At 40.4% G+C, this 18,578-nt stretch overlaps 1 protein-coding gene across 1 annotated transcript in view; it reads right to left on the bottom strand.

Moving 5' to 3' along the window:
- The window catches only part of MARCHF6 (membrane associated ring-CH-type finger 6), a 51,646-nt gene extending 34,030 nt beyond the window's left edge, over positions 1 to 17,616 (bottom strand). Inside the window, exons 1-6 of the mRNA XM_063130225.1 lie at positions 17,533 to 17,616; positions 7,832 to 7,928; positions 6,843 to 6,916; positions 4,770 to 4,913; positions 2,843 to 2,915; positions 1,186 to 1,354 (exon numbers count right to left, since the gene is read on the bottom strand). Coding sequence (XP_062986295.1) covers positions 1,186 to 1,354; positions 2,843 to 2,915; positions 4,770 to 4,913; positions 6,843 to 6,916; positions 7,832 to 7,928; positions 17,533 to 17,551 — 576 coding nt within the window. The 5' untranslated portion in view covers positions 17,552 to 17,616. The remainder of the gene's footprint in view (positions 1 to 1,185; positions 1,355 to 2,842; positions 2,916 to 4,769; positions 4,914 to 6,842; positions 6,917 to 7,831; positions 7,929 to 17,532) is intronic.
- Positions 17,617 to 18,578: the final 962 nt, after the last annotated feature.

Raw genomic sequence — 18,578 nt, 5'->3', positions numbered from 1 at the left:
AACATACTAGTTCCTCTTGAAAGTATACTATTGAAGGTTTTGGTATCACAGCAGATGTGTCAATTTCTCAAGCACTAAGACATTACTCAACCGTGGTTTAGCATTACAAGAATGAATTACACCAAGCCCCGGCCTCATGCATCCCCGCTGCCCTGCAGCATGAGTTGTGCTAAGAAGCTTTTGCTTCCATTTTAGATAAACTGCTGCTTCTTATGACATCCAAACCCTAAACTATGTTTAATCCAAACAATGATTACTTGAAACAAGCCAACTTCATAAACCACGGTTTTATACTGTCTAGTTTTATCCATAAAGATTAGTCATGATTTGTCCAGGTTTGGATATCAGAATAATCTGTGGTTAATCTAAAATGGTAGCAAAATCTTCTGATGTCCTCCTCACAGCTGCACTGGAGGGTTGTTACATATGAATCCTGCATTATGGTTTAACAATGGGTTGTTAACCACAAACAGCCCAGACTTCACAACCCAACAACAAACTATGGGTTCTCTTCCTGCGTTATTAGGCTGAGAGTCAGTGGATGGGTTCGCACAGTCACAGAGGAAAAATAAGCCAGGATGGCATATGTGGGTTGAGAGCTACCTAATTAGCACAAGCCATGATTTTCAGGGTGGTTTGTAAACCATCCCAGGCACCCACCCTCACTGGGTTCGAACATCACAACAACCCATGCCTGGCGAGGTTAATTATACTAATTAGGCAGCTCGCAAACAGCTCGCGGGGGGGGGGGAATAGACCACCATGGCTTAATTTCCCTCTGTGATCATATAAACATAGTCAGTGACTGGCCCAAAGTCTCCCAGTAAGCTTCATGGCCATGTGGGGACTAGAACCTGGATCTCCCCAGTCCAACACTCTAAACACTACACTACAGTGCTCTCAGAACATAACCATTCTAAGACATTTGATAACGACAAAGAAAAAAAACATTCATGTTGAAAAGTAGCTGATATGCATAGCAATTCTCCGCATTACACCATACCATGTATGTGAAGTATTTGCAGGAAGAATGCCTTATGCAACAGCCTATATACATGAATCAAACATGTTTTACTGACTGTTCCAGATGTTTGGAGGGGGGGGGGAAGAGATAGAGAAAGCTAATTTGCAATAGCTAAGAATTCAAGTTGAGAATTACAACTGATAAACTGAAGGACGTATTACCTCATTTTGTTGCCCGACACCATTAATAGCTTGCTGCTGATTTTGTTCCAGCCACTGTGGTGCTCCTCCATGGACAATTTGTTCACGTAACCATACGAGGCTGATAAATGCACAGAGTGTGCATGTCACCACAAAACAACCTCGCAAACAGTCTGCCAGTAAATTCTCTCTATTAAAGAGATAATCAACACATTATTTACAACGGTTATCACTAATGCTACCAGCACATTGCAGCATTACTCTTGACTCACTGTGCAATCAGCCAGTCACTTCGGTAGAGCCCACAAGGAGACCTGTTTTTAAACAGAGGAAAAAGGCAAACATCTCCTTGTTCCTCTCCTTGTAAAATATCCAACAATGGAAGCCTTTAGCTATTTCAGTTTATACTAGATGGATTTTATACCTAAGAATTTTAAGATGTTGGGATTATTTTAATATTGTACTGGTTTTATATACTCTTTTAACCTGTTTTATGTATTATAGTGTATTTAATGTTGTTCCCCGCCTCAATCCAGAGGGAGAAGCGGGTAAGAAATAAATATATCATCATCATCATCATCTGTTCCATCTATTGTGCTTATTACAAGCTGCTCCCCAGGCACATCAAACTAATTATTGTCAAGTTTTTCTGCTGTGCATTCATTCATCCAATGCTATTAATTGATCCTTTACCATGTTGATGCAGCAGTTAAAATAAGGGAGTTAATCATTCAATTTTTAAAAAATATATTATTTATCTCTTGGAGTTTCTGAGTTTAAGGAGAAAGTGCACAAGTAAGATATTCAAGATCTGTGAGATATCAGAGGAATTAGCAACGGTAATCATTACAGACCCCAATACCTTCCCTGTATTGCTGTATGCCTGTACTGTAAAAAAACTTCCCTAATAACATTTCATATTTTTACATGAAGTTTTATACTACATCTTATTTTATTTTTAAATTATAACAACTGGAGTCTGAGTCCAATATAATATTTATATATAATTAAAAATTAATAGTCAACTTTTCTTCCATAGACTCTCGAAGTGGCTTAAAACAAAACATAAAAACCATAATTGAAATACAATTAAAATTTTATCATTGTCAGGTTAACAAAGCGTGCTTTTCAAGCATAAGGGTGTAAATAGATTCTTGTCAAGTAGGATGGAGCTGAACAACTTTGCTCTATTTGCCAGGAACTGACCATCTCTTCTGCAAGGCAAATTGGGCTTAAATTTTACATGCATACACTTCTCTTTTAACAATACAAGTGAGATACCACACAGATATTAAAAACACCTAGACTTCTGAGTAAACTTCACTTAAATCAATTAGATTTATTTTCAAGCAATGTGTTTAGCATAAGAATAACAATCTTATAAAGGACTGATACACAAATAATTTGTGTACACTGGAAACCAGAAAATGTTTCATTTGCAATTTTGCACTGTTTAAATTACCCAATAATATAGGCTGAAACACTATTCCCTAGTTATTTTGTTCAACCATTAAGAACTCTGTTCACTTATAAAACTGGACTATAAAGAAGAATAAGTCATTTTGGTCTATTAAATTGTTTGCCTAAAAAAGTGTGGCAGCAGTCAATGTAGGAGAAAGGCAGTAAGCTGCTTAGAAGCACAGTATGGAAAAAATTGTATTAGTTAGCCAATACTTACGTTGACAGCATATCTAATGGCAGCGTCAGTAATGAGCTCACAGAGCCAGTAAACAAGCACTTGTAGATACGGCCTAAAGAGTAAAGAATGACAATAAGGTCAACAACTTCTGCCAATTAATCAATCAATCTTTATTGTTTGTTAGCCAAGCAGGCCGATCGCAAACAAAAAAAATAGTAGCAAAATAACATATTAACATAATAACATAATAGCATGTCCATACACCATCTCACCGCAATCAGAATAATACAAGATAATAATATAAAACTGATAGTAGGCTCAATCGCAGTACCAGTACTGGCCCGCATGTAATCTCAGATTAGTAAAATTTGATCCTATATGGCAAACAAAAGCTTCCGTACCTCCAGCAGCCGCTGTACAAATTTGGCAGTCCTGAACGACAGTGACCAGAGCCTAACAATAATATCTGAGTTACATTTTTAGGTGACATGTGGTTGAACCCGGGAATCAGGGGCTCAAGGTATTGCTTCCTCAGCTCGACATACACTGGACACTCAGCTAGAAACTGTGTCACACTTCTGCCAATTAAAGCAGAGTTCTAGAAGGGAATGTATGTGCATTCCGATATTTATTTTAAGCAGGATTACCAATGTAACAACAAATCTGGGGAGATAGTAGAGTTCAAAGTGAAGTGTTCCTACAGTCCAATCCTCATCCCTAGAACCAGGATATTTATACCTGTGCCATGTTTCAACTGGTACTTTTAGACAGTTACAGGAAAATGCACCAGATGCTCCGAACTACATCCTCTCGTGCAAGCACTGAGTCATTACTGACTCTTGGAGGGACGCCAGCTTTCGCGGACGTTTTCTTGGCAGGCCTTATAGCGGGGTGGTTTGCCGTTGCCTTCCCCGACCGTTATTACCTTTCCCCCAACTAATTGGGTACTCATTTTACAGACCTCGGGAGGATGGAAGGCTGAGTCAACCCGAGCCGGCTGCCTGAAACCAGCTTCCGCTGGGATCGAACTCAGGCTGTGGGGAGAGTTTCAGCTGCAGAAACTGCTGCTTTACCGCTCTGCGCCACACGAGTCTCCCGAACTACATCATGAGGTTATTAATCACTGAATAAAATATCTTTGTGCAATTTCAGAGAGGTGGGATCACATTAAATCAAATTACCTAACCATTTTTATTATCATCCAACAGAGACAACAAAGTTGTCCCAGATGTTTCTTGTGCAGAACAGGCACATAGGCAAATAAAAGATGCAGGCAAGCAGTCTACAACAAAGGAAAATAATATAGGATAAAAGGCATGCATAAGCCAGGTAATAACCCTCACCAACATTTTACCAATTAAAACCTAATGTCAGACTGTAACCAATATTTAGCAAGTAGAGGAAATCCCGCTTTTGCCATTTTATAGAATCATAGAATAGCAGAGTTGGACGGGGCTATAAAGCCCCCCAGGGAGCTTCAGCTATTGGGCGGTATAAAATGCAATAAATAAATAAATACTCCTGCTCAAAGCAGGAATCCACCTTAAAGCATAAATGACAGGTGGCTGTCCAGCTGCATCTTGAATGCATCTAGTGTGGGAGAGCCCACGACGTTCCTAGGTAATGGGTTGCTCAAATAGGGTTGTCATCCTCTCACAGTGAGTATCATTCTTATCTCTCTGCCACTATCTACAACTCCATCATGATTAAAACAGGAGAAAATCAAACTTGCTATATACTCCTGCACTGCCTCAACAGCTAGCATAACAGGTTCAGGTGTGGCATTGTTCTTGTGCAAGTGCCAGCAATGCTTACCGTATCCCTAGACTCACTTTGGAAGAATTGTGCACTCAAGTTTGATAGCTGCTTTTTCTGCAATGAGTGTCTTATCTTTCTGATAACCCCTGCCTGAGAGCCCACCAACTTGTAGTGCCCCAGCCATACGTACAGAAGATGAGGTACTTACATGCCGTAAGAGGTACAACTCCCAACCATGCAAAGGCCACAAGCGTATAGTGAAACCAGTATCGTATTGCTGTGCCAATACTTGTAACCAGTCCAGCAAATATATCTTGGATTGGAAGCCGTGAAGGCATATCTGGGGAATAAACTAGGAAAAGGAAGAGCACATACAAGTAAAAGGAATAGAAATTGTATTAATATATAAGTATGTAAAAATAAATTGTAACAATTTATGTGGGAAATCACTAAGAGGGTTGCTTTTGTTTTGTGAAATTAATGCTAAATCTTAGACTGGCCCCCTTCATATGTATGGCAAAAAATCTTGTGTTAATTAACCTAAGATTTGCCACGGCATATGCCGCTGCCGTTTTAAATATGCAACCTCTGATCGAAGATTATTCCATTACATGCGAATGCACACACTATGGGTTAATCCACAGTTAATCTACAATTAGCCCACAGTGTCTGGGTTTGCATGTTATGGAATACAAGGTTTGCACATCATGGCCCAATCAGAGGTTGCATATTCAAAGCAAAGCAGCACACAACCTTGGTAAATTGTGGGTTAATTAACCAAAGATTTGCCGCCATTACATGCAAACTGGGTCACTCAGATCTCTGGTCCATCTAGATCAGTACTGTGTACATTGACTGGCAATAGCTCTCCAAGAGTCTTTCTCAGCCATACCTGGAGATGCAGGATTGAATCAGGGACCTTCTGCATACAAAACAGGTGATCTGCCACTAAGCTATCATTCTTCCCAATCATTCCCTGGCTAAAACTGGGAGAGAGTAGGATGGTTCCCTACCCAGACAGACAGTGTTACTGTTTTGCATGGGTGTCCTCAGAGTTTGGAGAGCGGGCCTGTTCGGAGAAAGCGACCACACAAAATGCGTACAGGGTCACTTTACACAAGCAACCACAAAGAGAACAGCCAACAGTCTCCAAGATCAGTATATGCACTTCACAATACCTGTTCTATTCACAGGCATCAGAAATGGCAGGGAACAAAGTAGGTAATTCCTGACACAGGACAAGGGCCTGTTCAGTTCTCTCCTACTGCAAAGCCCTACAGGTAGCATGGGAAATGACTGAAAAAGAACAGAACACAGAAATTCCTCCCAAATGGCATGACAGTTGGGGCAGGAACAATATTCAGCCCCTTCCTCTTGTCCACCTCACATTCCTACCCGTGTCAGCCTCTACTGTTGTTTTCACTGTATATGAACCGCTGCTCCTTGAGTTGTTACCAGAAAATTGAAAAATGAATGTCATAGCTGAGTGTTTACTTTTCAAATCTTTATAAACAAAACTTTTTAAATTTTATTTTTCTGCAAATCTGAGTGTATCCTTTATAATGCAGCCACAAGCACCTCTCCAGAACCTTGGTAAATCCTGTTATGTCAGTGCTGCATGGGTTCTGGGTGGAAGGGGAAGAGGCTATGCTAGTATACAGATGAATAATAGAAGAACGTTTACTGAAACATTTACCCACACCTGAAATTGGTATAGAAGTGTATTTCACTACCTTCATCAAAAGGTATTTTACATATATTAAACAGAACAATCTATACATAGGAAACATCCAAACGTTGTCATGTACAAGCATAACATCTACAACAGCAGATGGGCTTTCCATATAAAATTCAACTTGTTCTTTATATTCTTCCTGTCTTTTCAGTTGCTTTCAGTTTCTTTTCCTTCCAGTATTTTCCTTCCAGTATTTCTAATCACTTTTATGCGGAACATTCTAATATTTCTCCAAGGTTTTGTGCTCTGATGTATGTGAAGGTCAGACATCATAGTTTAAAACCCCCAAATTATGCAGTTTACCTGATTTCCAACAAGGCAGTATTCTTTTTACGGGGTTCCATTGAGTGGTTGAAAATGGGCATACAGCATGAGAAGCTACCTCATACAAATGGCTTAAACAGATTGCAGCACCTATCAAATTTTATTTTCTGGAGGCAAACATGGTCTTAGCGAGCCTACCAATCCAACTAAAGACTCTCTGTACACTTAAAAAACAAAAACTACTTCATGTAAACGTAATATAAATCCATACTATATACTTACTTGGTGTGAAAGCGAATCTGTGTTTACATAATTCACAGTATTCTTTTCTGCTGTGTTTGAGCCACTGAACTAAGCTGCAATAAAAATGTATGATAAATGTATAATGTCATAAATTAAGTAAATACAGCAAAATAATTAGTAAGTTGTACTTTTAAAAAGAAAAAACATTAGTAATTCAATTATTTAGGGAGAGAAAAAGGAGGTAATGATTTTACTGAAAGACTTTGGTTCTACTGACAGCATGTTTGAAGAACAAATGCTTATAGATCATGAACACTGTTCTCCAGAAACCCTGGGAAGCGCTGCTGAGCGATTGTTATAAAAAAGATTCTAAAATGTCAATTAGGGCAGAAAGGTGACACATGCATTCTTTAAAAAAACAGCTCTTCCCCGCTCTTCCCTGGAAACCTATCCTTGAAGGTCAAAGGACCATCTAGTGAAGCATTCCATAAAACGCAAGGGCCACAAAGAGAAAATTGTCATGCATACAAATCTCTTTGGATCATTGCCAAAATACAGTTATATTAATCATAATAAAAGCAGCAAACATTTAAAAAACAATATTAATGCACAAACATCAACTTTTAAAGAAAAAACCCCTGTAGGTAATTAATATTTAGCAATTATATAGGTCTAAGAATTTTTCAGCCATCTTGGATAATCCCATTGGCGATAATGGGATTAGACTAGTATAAGCAGTTTTTATTCCCCCCCCCCCCGTTACATCTGGTGACTTCCTTGATACTTATGCACATGCCTATGTGAAGCCTCATTAAAATATTCAAACTTTCAATCACTGTTTTTTTCTTGTTTTGTTTATGTACTAAAACCTGGAGCAAAGTTCAGTAAAAGCGGCTAATGAGCAAGAGTTATCTAGAAGATAATGAACCATTGTTTCTCTGCACATTTGCTAAAATGTTCATAAGAATGCCAAGTAACATGTACACTTTCAGAACAGGTATGGATATATTTGGAGAAAAAAAGCTTACCATTCTTGATGAATGAATTTAATACTGCCAGTGCATACGCATGGATGATAGAGAGGCTTCTCGGGAGTTCCTTCAGACCGACATACCCTGCATATGTCTGTTGAACAGAGTTAAAAGAATAAAAATAGAGTTAACAAAATAAAAGTAAATATAACATAAAGAATGGTCATGATGAGATGATTCTGAAGCCTCCTTGTGAATCAAAGTTTGCTAAGCTGTAGAAGCAAGATCGTCTTCAGTTTTTATCCCTTAAATCTGCCATTTGTGAGCTGTTCATTTCAAAATTATGGATTGCTGAAAGACTATTTTAAAGAAGCCCTAAAAATGTGTTTTGGCATATGTCCTTCAACAGTCAATTGCTAGCACATCCTTTCGATGCAGGATGTTATAATGTCATAAAACTGCCGATAGTAGCCAGGCTGTAGCGTCACCTATAATAAACCATGACATCCAACCTCAACTTTCTTCTGCAGCACATTTCCACCCCCAACTTTTATTGACCAACTCAATGGTAAAAGAAGATTCATTCCATATTTTTTTCTGTAATTTGAAAACTATTACAACAATTCATAATGCATGGGGCTTTGGATAAACCAAACACTTATACAGGAAGAATATTTAAATAATCCCAACCGGTAACCTCTTCAAGGCACAAAAGTTCCAATGTATATACACCAACTTCCCTCTTCATTTCAATGGATCGCTCCCTCCATTGGAATAAATGAGATGACTGCACATATTGAATGCCTGCATGTGTCTGGATCAAGTGGTTTTGTTTATTACAAAATAATAACATCCAAAGTGGAGAGTAAAGTACTTTTTCTGTGGTGAAATGTGCAGGCACAAAATGATAGAATGACTAGAGCAAATGTGAGTCTCTTGTATTTCCATTCCCCCTGCATTTTGTAGCATGCTATGCAAACCTTACTAAGGAGTAATTTACAACAGTAGTACCAATCTCTGCAGCATTTAAAAATAAAGCATATTGGAGGGGAAGGACTGCAAAAGAGGCTCAAACAAAACTGCCTATAATAGCCAGGCTGCAGCGTCACCTATAATAAACCATGACATCCAACCTCAACTTTCTTCTGCAGCACATCCCTCCCATTCATATGACATAATTATACCATCATGATATGCTGATAAGCAATAGTCAGGCCCCCATGGTGAATGTAATAGACCTTCCGAGACTACTTCCAGGAGAAATTGGCAGAAACCACATTTTTCAAGGTTTGAGATATGATTTATGAAAGACAATGCTTTAAAATGCTATTTCACAAAATCCATTTCTGTACATGAACCAACAGGCAAAGTCCCAGGGCTATGGTCTGAGGAATATCATGCTGAAGCTAAAGCTGGTCTAGGTTTGGTCAATGTCTGGATGGGAGACAACTTGGAGACCCCATCTACATCACCTTTTCCATGGTGTAAGAAAGATGGGATATAAATTTACTGAATAAATAAAAAGTTGTGTTTTCCTTTGTTTATAAGGGAGGCAGATGCCAGTTCAGCTTTCATTATGTAGCTTTCAGAGTGTATTCTAAGGTGCCTGTATTTACATGCACTAGTGGACAGAAAGAGTTTTACAAAATAAAAAGCTGCAATTTAGTACTTTTGCAGGTTAGTCAGGCTAAGACTACAATTTTATTTTGGAAACAAGTTTTACATGATATCAGGAAGCTTCAAGACTTAGGATAGGAAAGGAACCTCTCATGCAAGCACTTGAGTCATTACTGACTCCTAGAGAGACGCCTGCTTTCGCTGACGTTTTCTTGGCAGATTGTGTAGCGGGGTGGTTTTCCATTAACATAACCACTCTGTAATTAAAATTTTAAACACAAATTGGTAATCTTTTGGATTGCCCTTCATGGGTAACGGTCAGCACACAGCTAGTTCTACTTTCTGAATATACTACAGCTACATTTAGAGTAAGACTTCTAGCTCTGGTTTACATGTCTCTCTCTACCTGATTATATACCATTTTAATTCTCCATCCTAGGTCATATCAAATGTTCAGGGTTCCAGACTTAATCACATTCTAATTAAAACACAAACGAATTGGGAACCAGGTAAATAAAAGAAGCCACATGTGCTTACCCAGAGGTAAGTCAATCACACATACATGCCTAGCTGTACCACGAAGAGAAATGTCACTCATCCCTAGTTGAGAGGAACATCCAAGGATAATAAAAAGTAAGATAATAAATAAAAAACCCAGCCTCTTCACCCTAAAAAGTAAGGTAAGCCCCTGCCCTCTACTCTGAAGATTAACACCACAGGCTTTTGTGTTGTACCAGATATATATGGCATATGCACAGGTATTTGCAAGACAAGAAAGGTGGGGTGGGAATCTCATCACAGCAGGACTATAGATAGGTTGTGCCACAAAGGCCCCGGGGATACATGCTGGGAGCAGTGTAAGTTAGTGAGCAATTAAGCAAACACCATGGCTTGTTTTCAACCTGGTTTGTCATAATGTGCAAATACGCTCAGAGAAGCAAAAGAAGAGATGTTAACAGCATGCATCTTAAAGTATATAATTGACATTTTGCTATAACCAGTCTTTGATACGTTTTTTCATTGATGAATAATAAAAAAAGGTACTAGCATATTGTACCCTACAGAGCAAGCACTTGTATCAACAAGTTGTATGGTTCAGCTAAGTTCATAAAGCAACTCATAGTCTCCAAAACTCAGTAACAATTAGGTCTGGAAGCTAGCACCATAGATAATCAATATTTGACTAATTTTTTTTTAATATTATACAGAATTCTAAGTGCTCAAAGCAGGTCAGAATTTCTCAGTAATCTTAATTTATGTGCAAGGCATGCTAGGTCTAATCCAATGCTGTAAATGGGGACCAGAGACTGAGAGAAAATTGATTTGCCACCTGGTGAGTCATGGCGGAATGAACATTTGAACCGGAACATCTGGCTCACAGTTTGCCCTCTGAGATATCAAGGGCTTTTCTACATGAGGCATTTATCATGCACTCATCATTCTCTACTCATGGTTGTTTACTGGTTCTTTAAATAATGTTGTAAGCCTCCAGTTTCACTTCTGTGTCTAAAGAGCACTTTCTGCTAGTACTTTCAGAGCAGGGAAAGTGTGGTATTTAACTGCAAACCCAAAAGAAAACACTTTTTAAACTTGTGGTATTCGTGAAATTCCAGTATACCACAGTGCCACCTATTTATTACATTTCCATACTGCCCAATATCTGGAGCTCTCTGGACAGTTCACAACAATTAAAACCATAAAAGGTTTTGCAGTGGAAAAGCAGGAAAGGAACTCTCCCCATGTGGTGCTTGGATCTCAATTCTGTGACAAAAACAAAAGTAGATAAAGCAGATTAACAGCCTCATATAGAAAAGTTCCAACACTACATTAACTCCACAAAGTCAGGGTTCCTATATATGACAGTTCTTTTTTTAAAGCAAATAAAATTCTCCTTCTTGGAAAATCCTCAGGAAATGTCTGATGTTCTGTAGGCCTCTGCAGTGCACAAGAGCCAATAAATTAGGGTGTGTTTTGATGCCTTGTGTGGCGCAGAGTGGTAAAGCAGCAGTTTCTGCAGCTGAAACTCTCCCCACAGCTTAAGTTCGATCCCAATGGAAGCTGGTTTCAGGCAGCCGGCTTGGGTCGACTCAGCCTTCCATCCTCCCGAGGTCGGTAAAATGAGTACCCAGTTAGCTGGGGGAAAGGTAATAACGGCCGGGGAAGGCAACAGCAAACCACCCGCTATAAGGCCTGCCAAGAAAACATCAGCGAAAGTTGGCATCCCTCCAAGAGTCAGTAATGACTCAGTGCTTGCACGAGAGGTTCCTTTCCTTTCCTTTCGTTCACCTAAACTTCACACATTTAAAAAAAGAAGGAGGGGGGGGACACAACAATGATGGAAGGATTACGTGCTCTCTCTGGAGCTAAACTTTAACAGCTCTCCAAATGCTAAGGCCGCATCGAGCCTGTTTTCTGAAGATGCTTAAGCTTAGGAACGATACTGCAGAAAAACTACTGCCCTCTATTCATCTGCAGGTATAAAGGAGCAGCTGAAGTAAAGCGGAATTCTATCCTTATACAAAAATGGACAGCTCTAAGATTCTACTGACTAATACGAATGTCATTAGAAAAGCAGAAAACAAGGCTGTGGTTCTAGAAGGCCATATCTGTGGGATGCCAAATATCCTGTGATGAGCCCCCTCATATAAAGATGATGGAGTTGAAGGGATGAACCTAGTTTCCCAGAAAATAGGGTTTAATGAGTAGCAAACATTTCTTGAACACAACTCCAGTATCCATTTTCAGGGTTACAGTCACACAAAACACCATGCCATGATTTAGCATCACAAGCCACAGGGAACCTTGGACATGTGCACTCCCGCTCTCCTCCTCTTCAAGCATGGCCACAAGGGGATTAGAAACTGATAATAAAACAAATCTGATAGACTCGTATTAGTATGGGTGTCACTGGATAGACGTAAAAGTCCAAAAAGGAAAACTTGCAGAAGACTTTGAATTCGGGTCTCAGCTATCATCCTAGTAGACATAAGAGGTTTTCAAAAAGTGAACTCTCAATTATGACATGGATACTCTACAGGACTTTGTGTACTGCAATACAACTATAAAACAATGTTTTATTTGTACTACAGCTCTATGACAAACAGCAGTGACAAGAATGAAATTACCTTCAGGAAAAAGATAAAACCAGGGAATGGGGAGAGAAGAGCCCCACTGTCCTTGCCTTAGGTGGCAAAAAAATTGAGAAACTGGGTTTCCTGTCACTTAAAAATGTCTCAGAATATGTTGCAAAATATAAAATAGCTGTGCTATTAAGAGGGTTGGCCTATTTGCTGGAATCACATTTTCTGGATAACAAGGGGATTCCACTGCGCACGGTCACCCTCCATCACCCTCTCATGAAGCCCCCTGGTAATCTCCAGGCCAGGGTTGGGGCTTGAGGGTAACTGATGGTGCCCATGGGGAAGCCAAGCCTCCACAGGCCAGATAGACACCTTATGTCTGCTGGAGATTACCCTCCCCTCATTTAAACCAATGCAATTTATATCACTGAAAAGGGGCTAATTTTAAATCAGATTTAAATCAAGTTTCTTATATGTACTTCATGTATTTCCTAAACAATGGTGCATACCAGGTGGTTAATATAATCAATAAAGCATACTGATTTAAATTAGAGCATTTACACAATCCAGGAGGGTATACTTTATATAACATTTGTATAAAATAAACCAATTCTTGTGACTGGCAGCAGCCATAGCAGGTTTTTTTCACAGCAAAGTTTGAGAATAAATACATGAATCTACACACTGAACAAAATTGCTTTTCCTTCTTCTCTGTGTTGCTTTCTGTTTCACTCCTGCTACTTGTTATTGCACAGCGTCCTGGCCACACCACAATCCCAACACAGAAACACAATGCAACTAATGGTCCAAAGCTTTTCCTTCTTTGCAGCTCATGTTCCTTTGCATGTTTAGAGAAACCTAAAGATCCAGAATTTTCCAGAAGCAAGGGTTGATAGGTAGATATTGGGCAGAACAGTTAATTTTCATAAAATGAAATGTTCTTGTCTATAGCAGGGTTGAGCAACTTCATTTGGTTTAAGGGCCACATATGGTTTTGGCCTGGCAGCCAAGGCAGATGTATGGTGGGCTGGTGAGGGTTTGATTTTGATGGGAAACAGGCCATGCGAGGAGACTTGTCTATACATACCTGTTTCCCAGCAGAACCTGCTCACAGCAGCAGCTTCCAAAGTAAGGCAATGGCTACACTGGTCAGGGATTTGACAACACCACTGGGCAAACCATGGCAGGCTGCAGGTAAGGACTTACCTACATATGACCCACAGCCTCAATGTTGCCTACCCCAAGGTATATAGAAAGTACATATTCAAAACTAAAGGACCAAGCAAATTGCAGAACTCAGATACATAAAGAGCATAAATCACCCAGGTGAGCACAATGGATGATACCTTATACTATAGCATCTTCTGAAACCAGAGGCTGGATCACAATGCTTCTGATGACTTGCCAGCCCCTGGTCTCTCCAGTATCAAGCCCATCATTATATTGTTGTATTTTAAGATTTTGAATTTTGTAAACCATCCAGAGAGTTTGGCTACTCGGCAGTATAGAAATATAATTTTAAAATAGTATATATTATAGCATATTTATAATGACAAAAGTGCTATGTGACAGCACATAGTGAAACTACAGAGCTATCACAAGATGTGGTGGCAGCCACTAAATTAGCCATCTTTCAAGGGTGGTTAGAGAAATTGATGGAGGATAAGGCTATCAATGGCAGCTAGACAAGATAGCTATATGCTACTCCCAGAATTAGAAGCAGCATGCCTCTGAAAATCAGTTGCTGAGAAATAATGCTGGGACAGGGCTATTGCCCTCACACCCTGCTTATGGGCTTATTCAGAGGCATGATGTTGGCCGCTGTATGAAACAGGAAGCTGGATTACATAGGCCTCTGATCTAACCAAGCAAGGCTCTTCTTATGTTCTTAATTGCTTGACCTTATTTTTTCTCTCGAAGTTCTTTATTTGCATACAAAACAACCTTAATGTCCCAGTTCACACATAATCCTAAACCATGGTTTAGGATGACATCCATGAGTCTCTTGCTCCCTTCTCTCCTCTTCCAGAATGGCCAGGAAAATATGTGGGAAGCATCCATTTCTGCTTTCAACTAACCACAGTTGATTGTTATGACCAAACCAGAAACTGTGGTTAGTGGTAACTATGGTTTATTGAAACAAGCCATTATTTAAAGATGATGATTTGTTTCAACATCCCATAGTTTTTACACTCACCAGAGTTTATTCAGCTTCAAATATAACAAACCAGTTAATTGAAAACAAAAGCAAATGTTCACAATATTCTCCACAACACCCTAGTCTTTAGTCAGATGAAAGTCTGAGATGTGTGATTGGGAACAACACATCATTATGGCTTTTGAGAAAGTTTTAACCAGAATACATCTAAATATGAACAATTACATCTCTGTTAGTCTGATATTAAATGTGAACAATTGGGGAGGGAGTCCTAGACAATATATGGTAAGATTTGTGAAAAGATTATTGGGGAGCATTCAGTGCTGCCCATTCTCTAGATCAAAAACAGGCAACCTGATGCCCTCCAGATATTTTGCACTACAACTCCCATCAGTCTCAACCATCACGGCCAATGGTCAGGAATCATGAGCATTGTAGTCCAAAATATCTGGAGGGGGTCAGGCTGTGTATCCCTGTTGCAGCAACTGAAATGTTAGAGTGAGGGCATCAGGTTGTTTAATCCTAAACAACCTCGAGTGCTGGTTTGCACATCATGCCAACAACCCAGGAACAAGGCAACCCTGGATTGTTTAGCAAAGCAGAAGTGGGAGGGCAGGCAGAAGCCTGCATGCTCACTCACTCGCACTCACAAACCACCCAGTATTGTTTGATCATGCAAACTGTTTCACTGAGTTCAGTGGCTCTTGCAGCCTTAATGTATTTACTTAAAATATATTTATCCCAATTTTAAACACATGTCCAAAGTGACTTACAAAAAGAATAGTAAAACTCATCCCTTATTCCTTATGCACCATGCCTTAAATTTAATTATAAACCTGAAGGCAGGAACTGTCATGCTGATGATGAGGTGCAAAATAGAGTTCTACAAAATCCACACAGAGGTGCAATGGGACAGAGCAATGATCCCACTGCAATATCTTCTCGAAACAATCTATCAGGTATCTAACCTGGTATCTGAAATACCAGAGTGCAGACAATCTATCAAAAATTTTAGAACATGTCAAGTGGAAAATAGTTTCGTAGAAGTAAAGGGATATGAGAAAGTAATAATAAGACGAAAACCATTTATGGTAAGACCATCTCATATAGATATATATTCTGTTTCCTGCCAAGCTGGCTGAACTATCAATGATTTACACAGAAGGGCAAAAAAGAAGAAAGGCAAGCAGCACATGTTTCACCAGCTATGGCCACTATATCTTCTGCATCGTTGGGAGTGGGGGGACATATATTCTGACCTCTTATCTCCCATTATGAAGTCATAAGAAAATCTACCAATGGCCTACTGCTGCAGCACAAAGTAATTACCTTCAACCCTGTTCCTTACCATTCTGCTGTTTTGAGTTGATTCTCCAGAGGTCATAAAAAGGTATGGTTGTTTCTAATATTGTATGTGTATGGCGTACCCATGGGAGTCAATGTGGTAAAGTGGGAACTGGAAAGAGAGCTGGACTTGGCCAAATCCTATTCCATCAGCTGAGACCCCCCCACACACACTCCAGCTACCAACTACCATCACTGAGGCCATCAGAGGGAGAGGAAGCAGCAGCCTTCCATTGTGCTTAAATCCAGCTCTACAACTTGCTGAAATTTGCTACTAAGAATCTAGTACTTGAGTTTGCTTTTTTCCTCCTCCCTTCCAAACCCTTTCCCTTTTGTATTGTGTCTTTTAGATTGTAAGCCTGCAGGCAATGACTGTTTTGTTTCTGACCTTCATAAGCTGCTCTGGAAACGTCTTCAGCTGAAGAGTGGGATAAAAAGACTTTAAATAAATTAATAAACCTTAATTACAGATTCACTGGATGGTGAGTGTCAATATAACTTGTTCAGTCTTGGTTTCCAGCAGCTTTTAGTATCTCCACATGGCATCTTAAAAATCTTAAAAACTAATAGATTTATCGTGGCTCCTACCTATGAAAGCTCATGCCGCAATAGGTATGCTTAAACTTTGAAATATCCAGGACTTTGTGTTTCTGCTTCAAAAAGACACTCACAGACCCTACTCTTTTGGAAGCTATGCCAACAGCTTCTGTAGGGCAAGTTGTTACAAACCCTCCTCCATTCAGCAGATAGGGGCAAAAACCAGGACATCCTATCTCCTCTTCCAACTGCATCTGCCTTTTACTGTAGCCTCACCCCTCTGAAAGGTTACATAAGAGACACACCGACTGGGGGAGGGAGCATACATCTGGCTCGTTCACCCCACCCCAATCCCAAGGGCCAAGCCTAATGCAACCCTACAGGGCAGACCTTTTCCTACCTACCAAGGAGCAGTCTCTCTCTCCAACCAACGCCCCCCCTTCACACACACACACACACACACACACACACACTCTCACACACATACCCTTTCCCTGCAAAACGAGACAATCCCCATCCGTGTTCGGTTCTTAAACTCTGAACCGCGAACTCACTCACTCCTACCGGAGCTACAACACGATCCTAAATACGTTACCATGTTTTGAAACGAGAGAAGCCCCCCTCCCCATGTTTCGAGCCAGCAACCCCGGCAACCACAACATGCCACCATATGGATCCCAACACACACCTCCATGTTTGCTTTAACGTTTGAACCAGCCAACTTGAGCAGCCACAACAAACATGGATACACCCACAAAGCCCCCAAACCCTTTTTTTCCTCCCCACCTCACGAACATACAACAACGCCTAGTCTTCCTGGCACCCATTATAGTATAGAACGAAGCCCCCCCCCCAACATCTGGAGGCGCCCAGACAGGCCGAGGAGGAGGAAAGGCAGGTGCGCCGTGAGAGCTGCACAAACATGGCCTAGGAAGGTGAGTGCGTTTCACCTCCCGCCCCCTCCCCCCGTTCTCCCCCCTCCCCCCCCTTCCCGAGAGCGCGAGTGGGCTTCAGGCCGTTACCTTCCTCGGCGGTCTCCATCTTGTCCGGGTGACGCAGGCCAGCCGCGCAGGCGGGTGAGGTGTGATGCGACCGAGCGAGAGTGGGACGGCTTGGCGACGGAGAGCGCACGATAGAGAGGAGGCAGAAAGCTGCCGCACGGAGCGGACCCAACTGGCTTCGCTACCTTAGGCCCGTGGCGGCCTTGCCGCGGGCTCCCCCTGGAGGTTTTGGCGCGTCACTGCTTCAACCGCCGCCGCCTCGCTAGCAAATGTCATAGAGAGAATGCTGAGCTCAGGCTCCTGAGACGGTACAATTGAGTCAGGCGACAAGAAAGCAATAAGACACAAGTGGCACGCAGACACACATTACAGAGCAACAACTACATGCATCCTTATGTGTACATGCCATTACAATGTACACAAGATGCATCACGCCTAATACAATATGCCTCAGGCTTGATGCATAGGATGTATATTTTGCATGCAGCATACATAGTGGTGCACGTTTGTGGGGTGAAGTATACACAAGCATGGATGATTTTGTCACACTGCTGTATACACACATTAGTTTGCCATCGTTTGTAATTTCCACACACCATTCACATTTATTTTATTATATTTATATACCACCCCATAGCCGAAGCTCTCTGGGCAGCTTACAGAAGTTAAAAACTGAACATTAAAAATACAAGTATACAAAATTTAAAACCATCAAGAACATAAAAACAACAATGTCCTTTTAAAAACAACTATTCTGAGGTCAACAACTCAGCGTATGTTGTTAACTACCTGGGAAAAGAGAAAAAAACTGTTTATGTTTAACTGCTAAATAACTGTTTAACTGTTAATATTTAGAAAGTTTTGATCATACCATCTGGCAAGAGGGAAATAGTTGTGTGTCCATCCAAATATATTTCAGTTTCAAAAATATGTGTGTCTTTGGGAAAATGACTTCTCTAGGCAGCAAAAAGAAACAGCAGATATGCTTTCCAAAAATCATGTACTAAGGATGTTTTGTAGAAATATTTTCTGATTCTGTATTTTATCATTTACTTGTTTACTTGAAG

The sequence above is a fragment of the Elgaria multicarinata genome, chromosome 7 (assembly GCF_023053635.1).
Source record: "Elgaria multicarinata webbii isolate HBS135686 ecotype San Diego chromosome 7, rElgMul1.1.pri, whole genome shotgun sequence".
Classification (NCBI taxonomy): Eukaryota; Metazoa; Chordata; class Lepidosauria; order Squamata; family Anguidae; genus Elgaria; species Elgaria multicarinata.
This window is presented reverse-complemented; position numbering and strand designations above follow the sequence as displayed.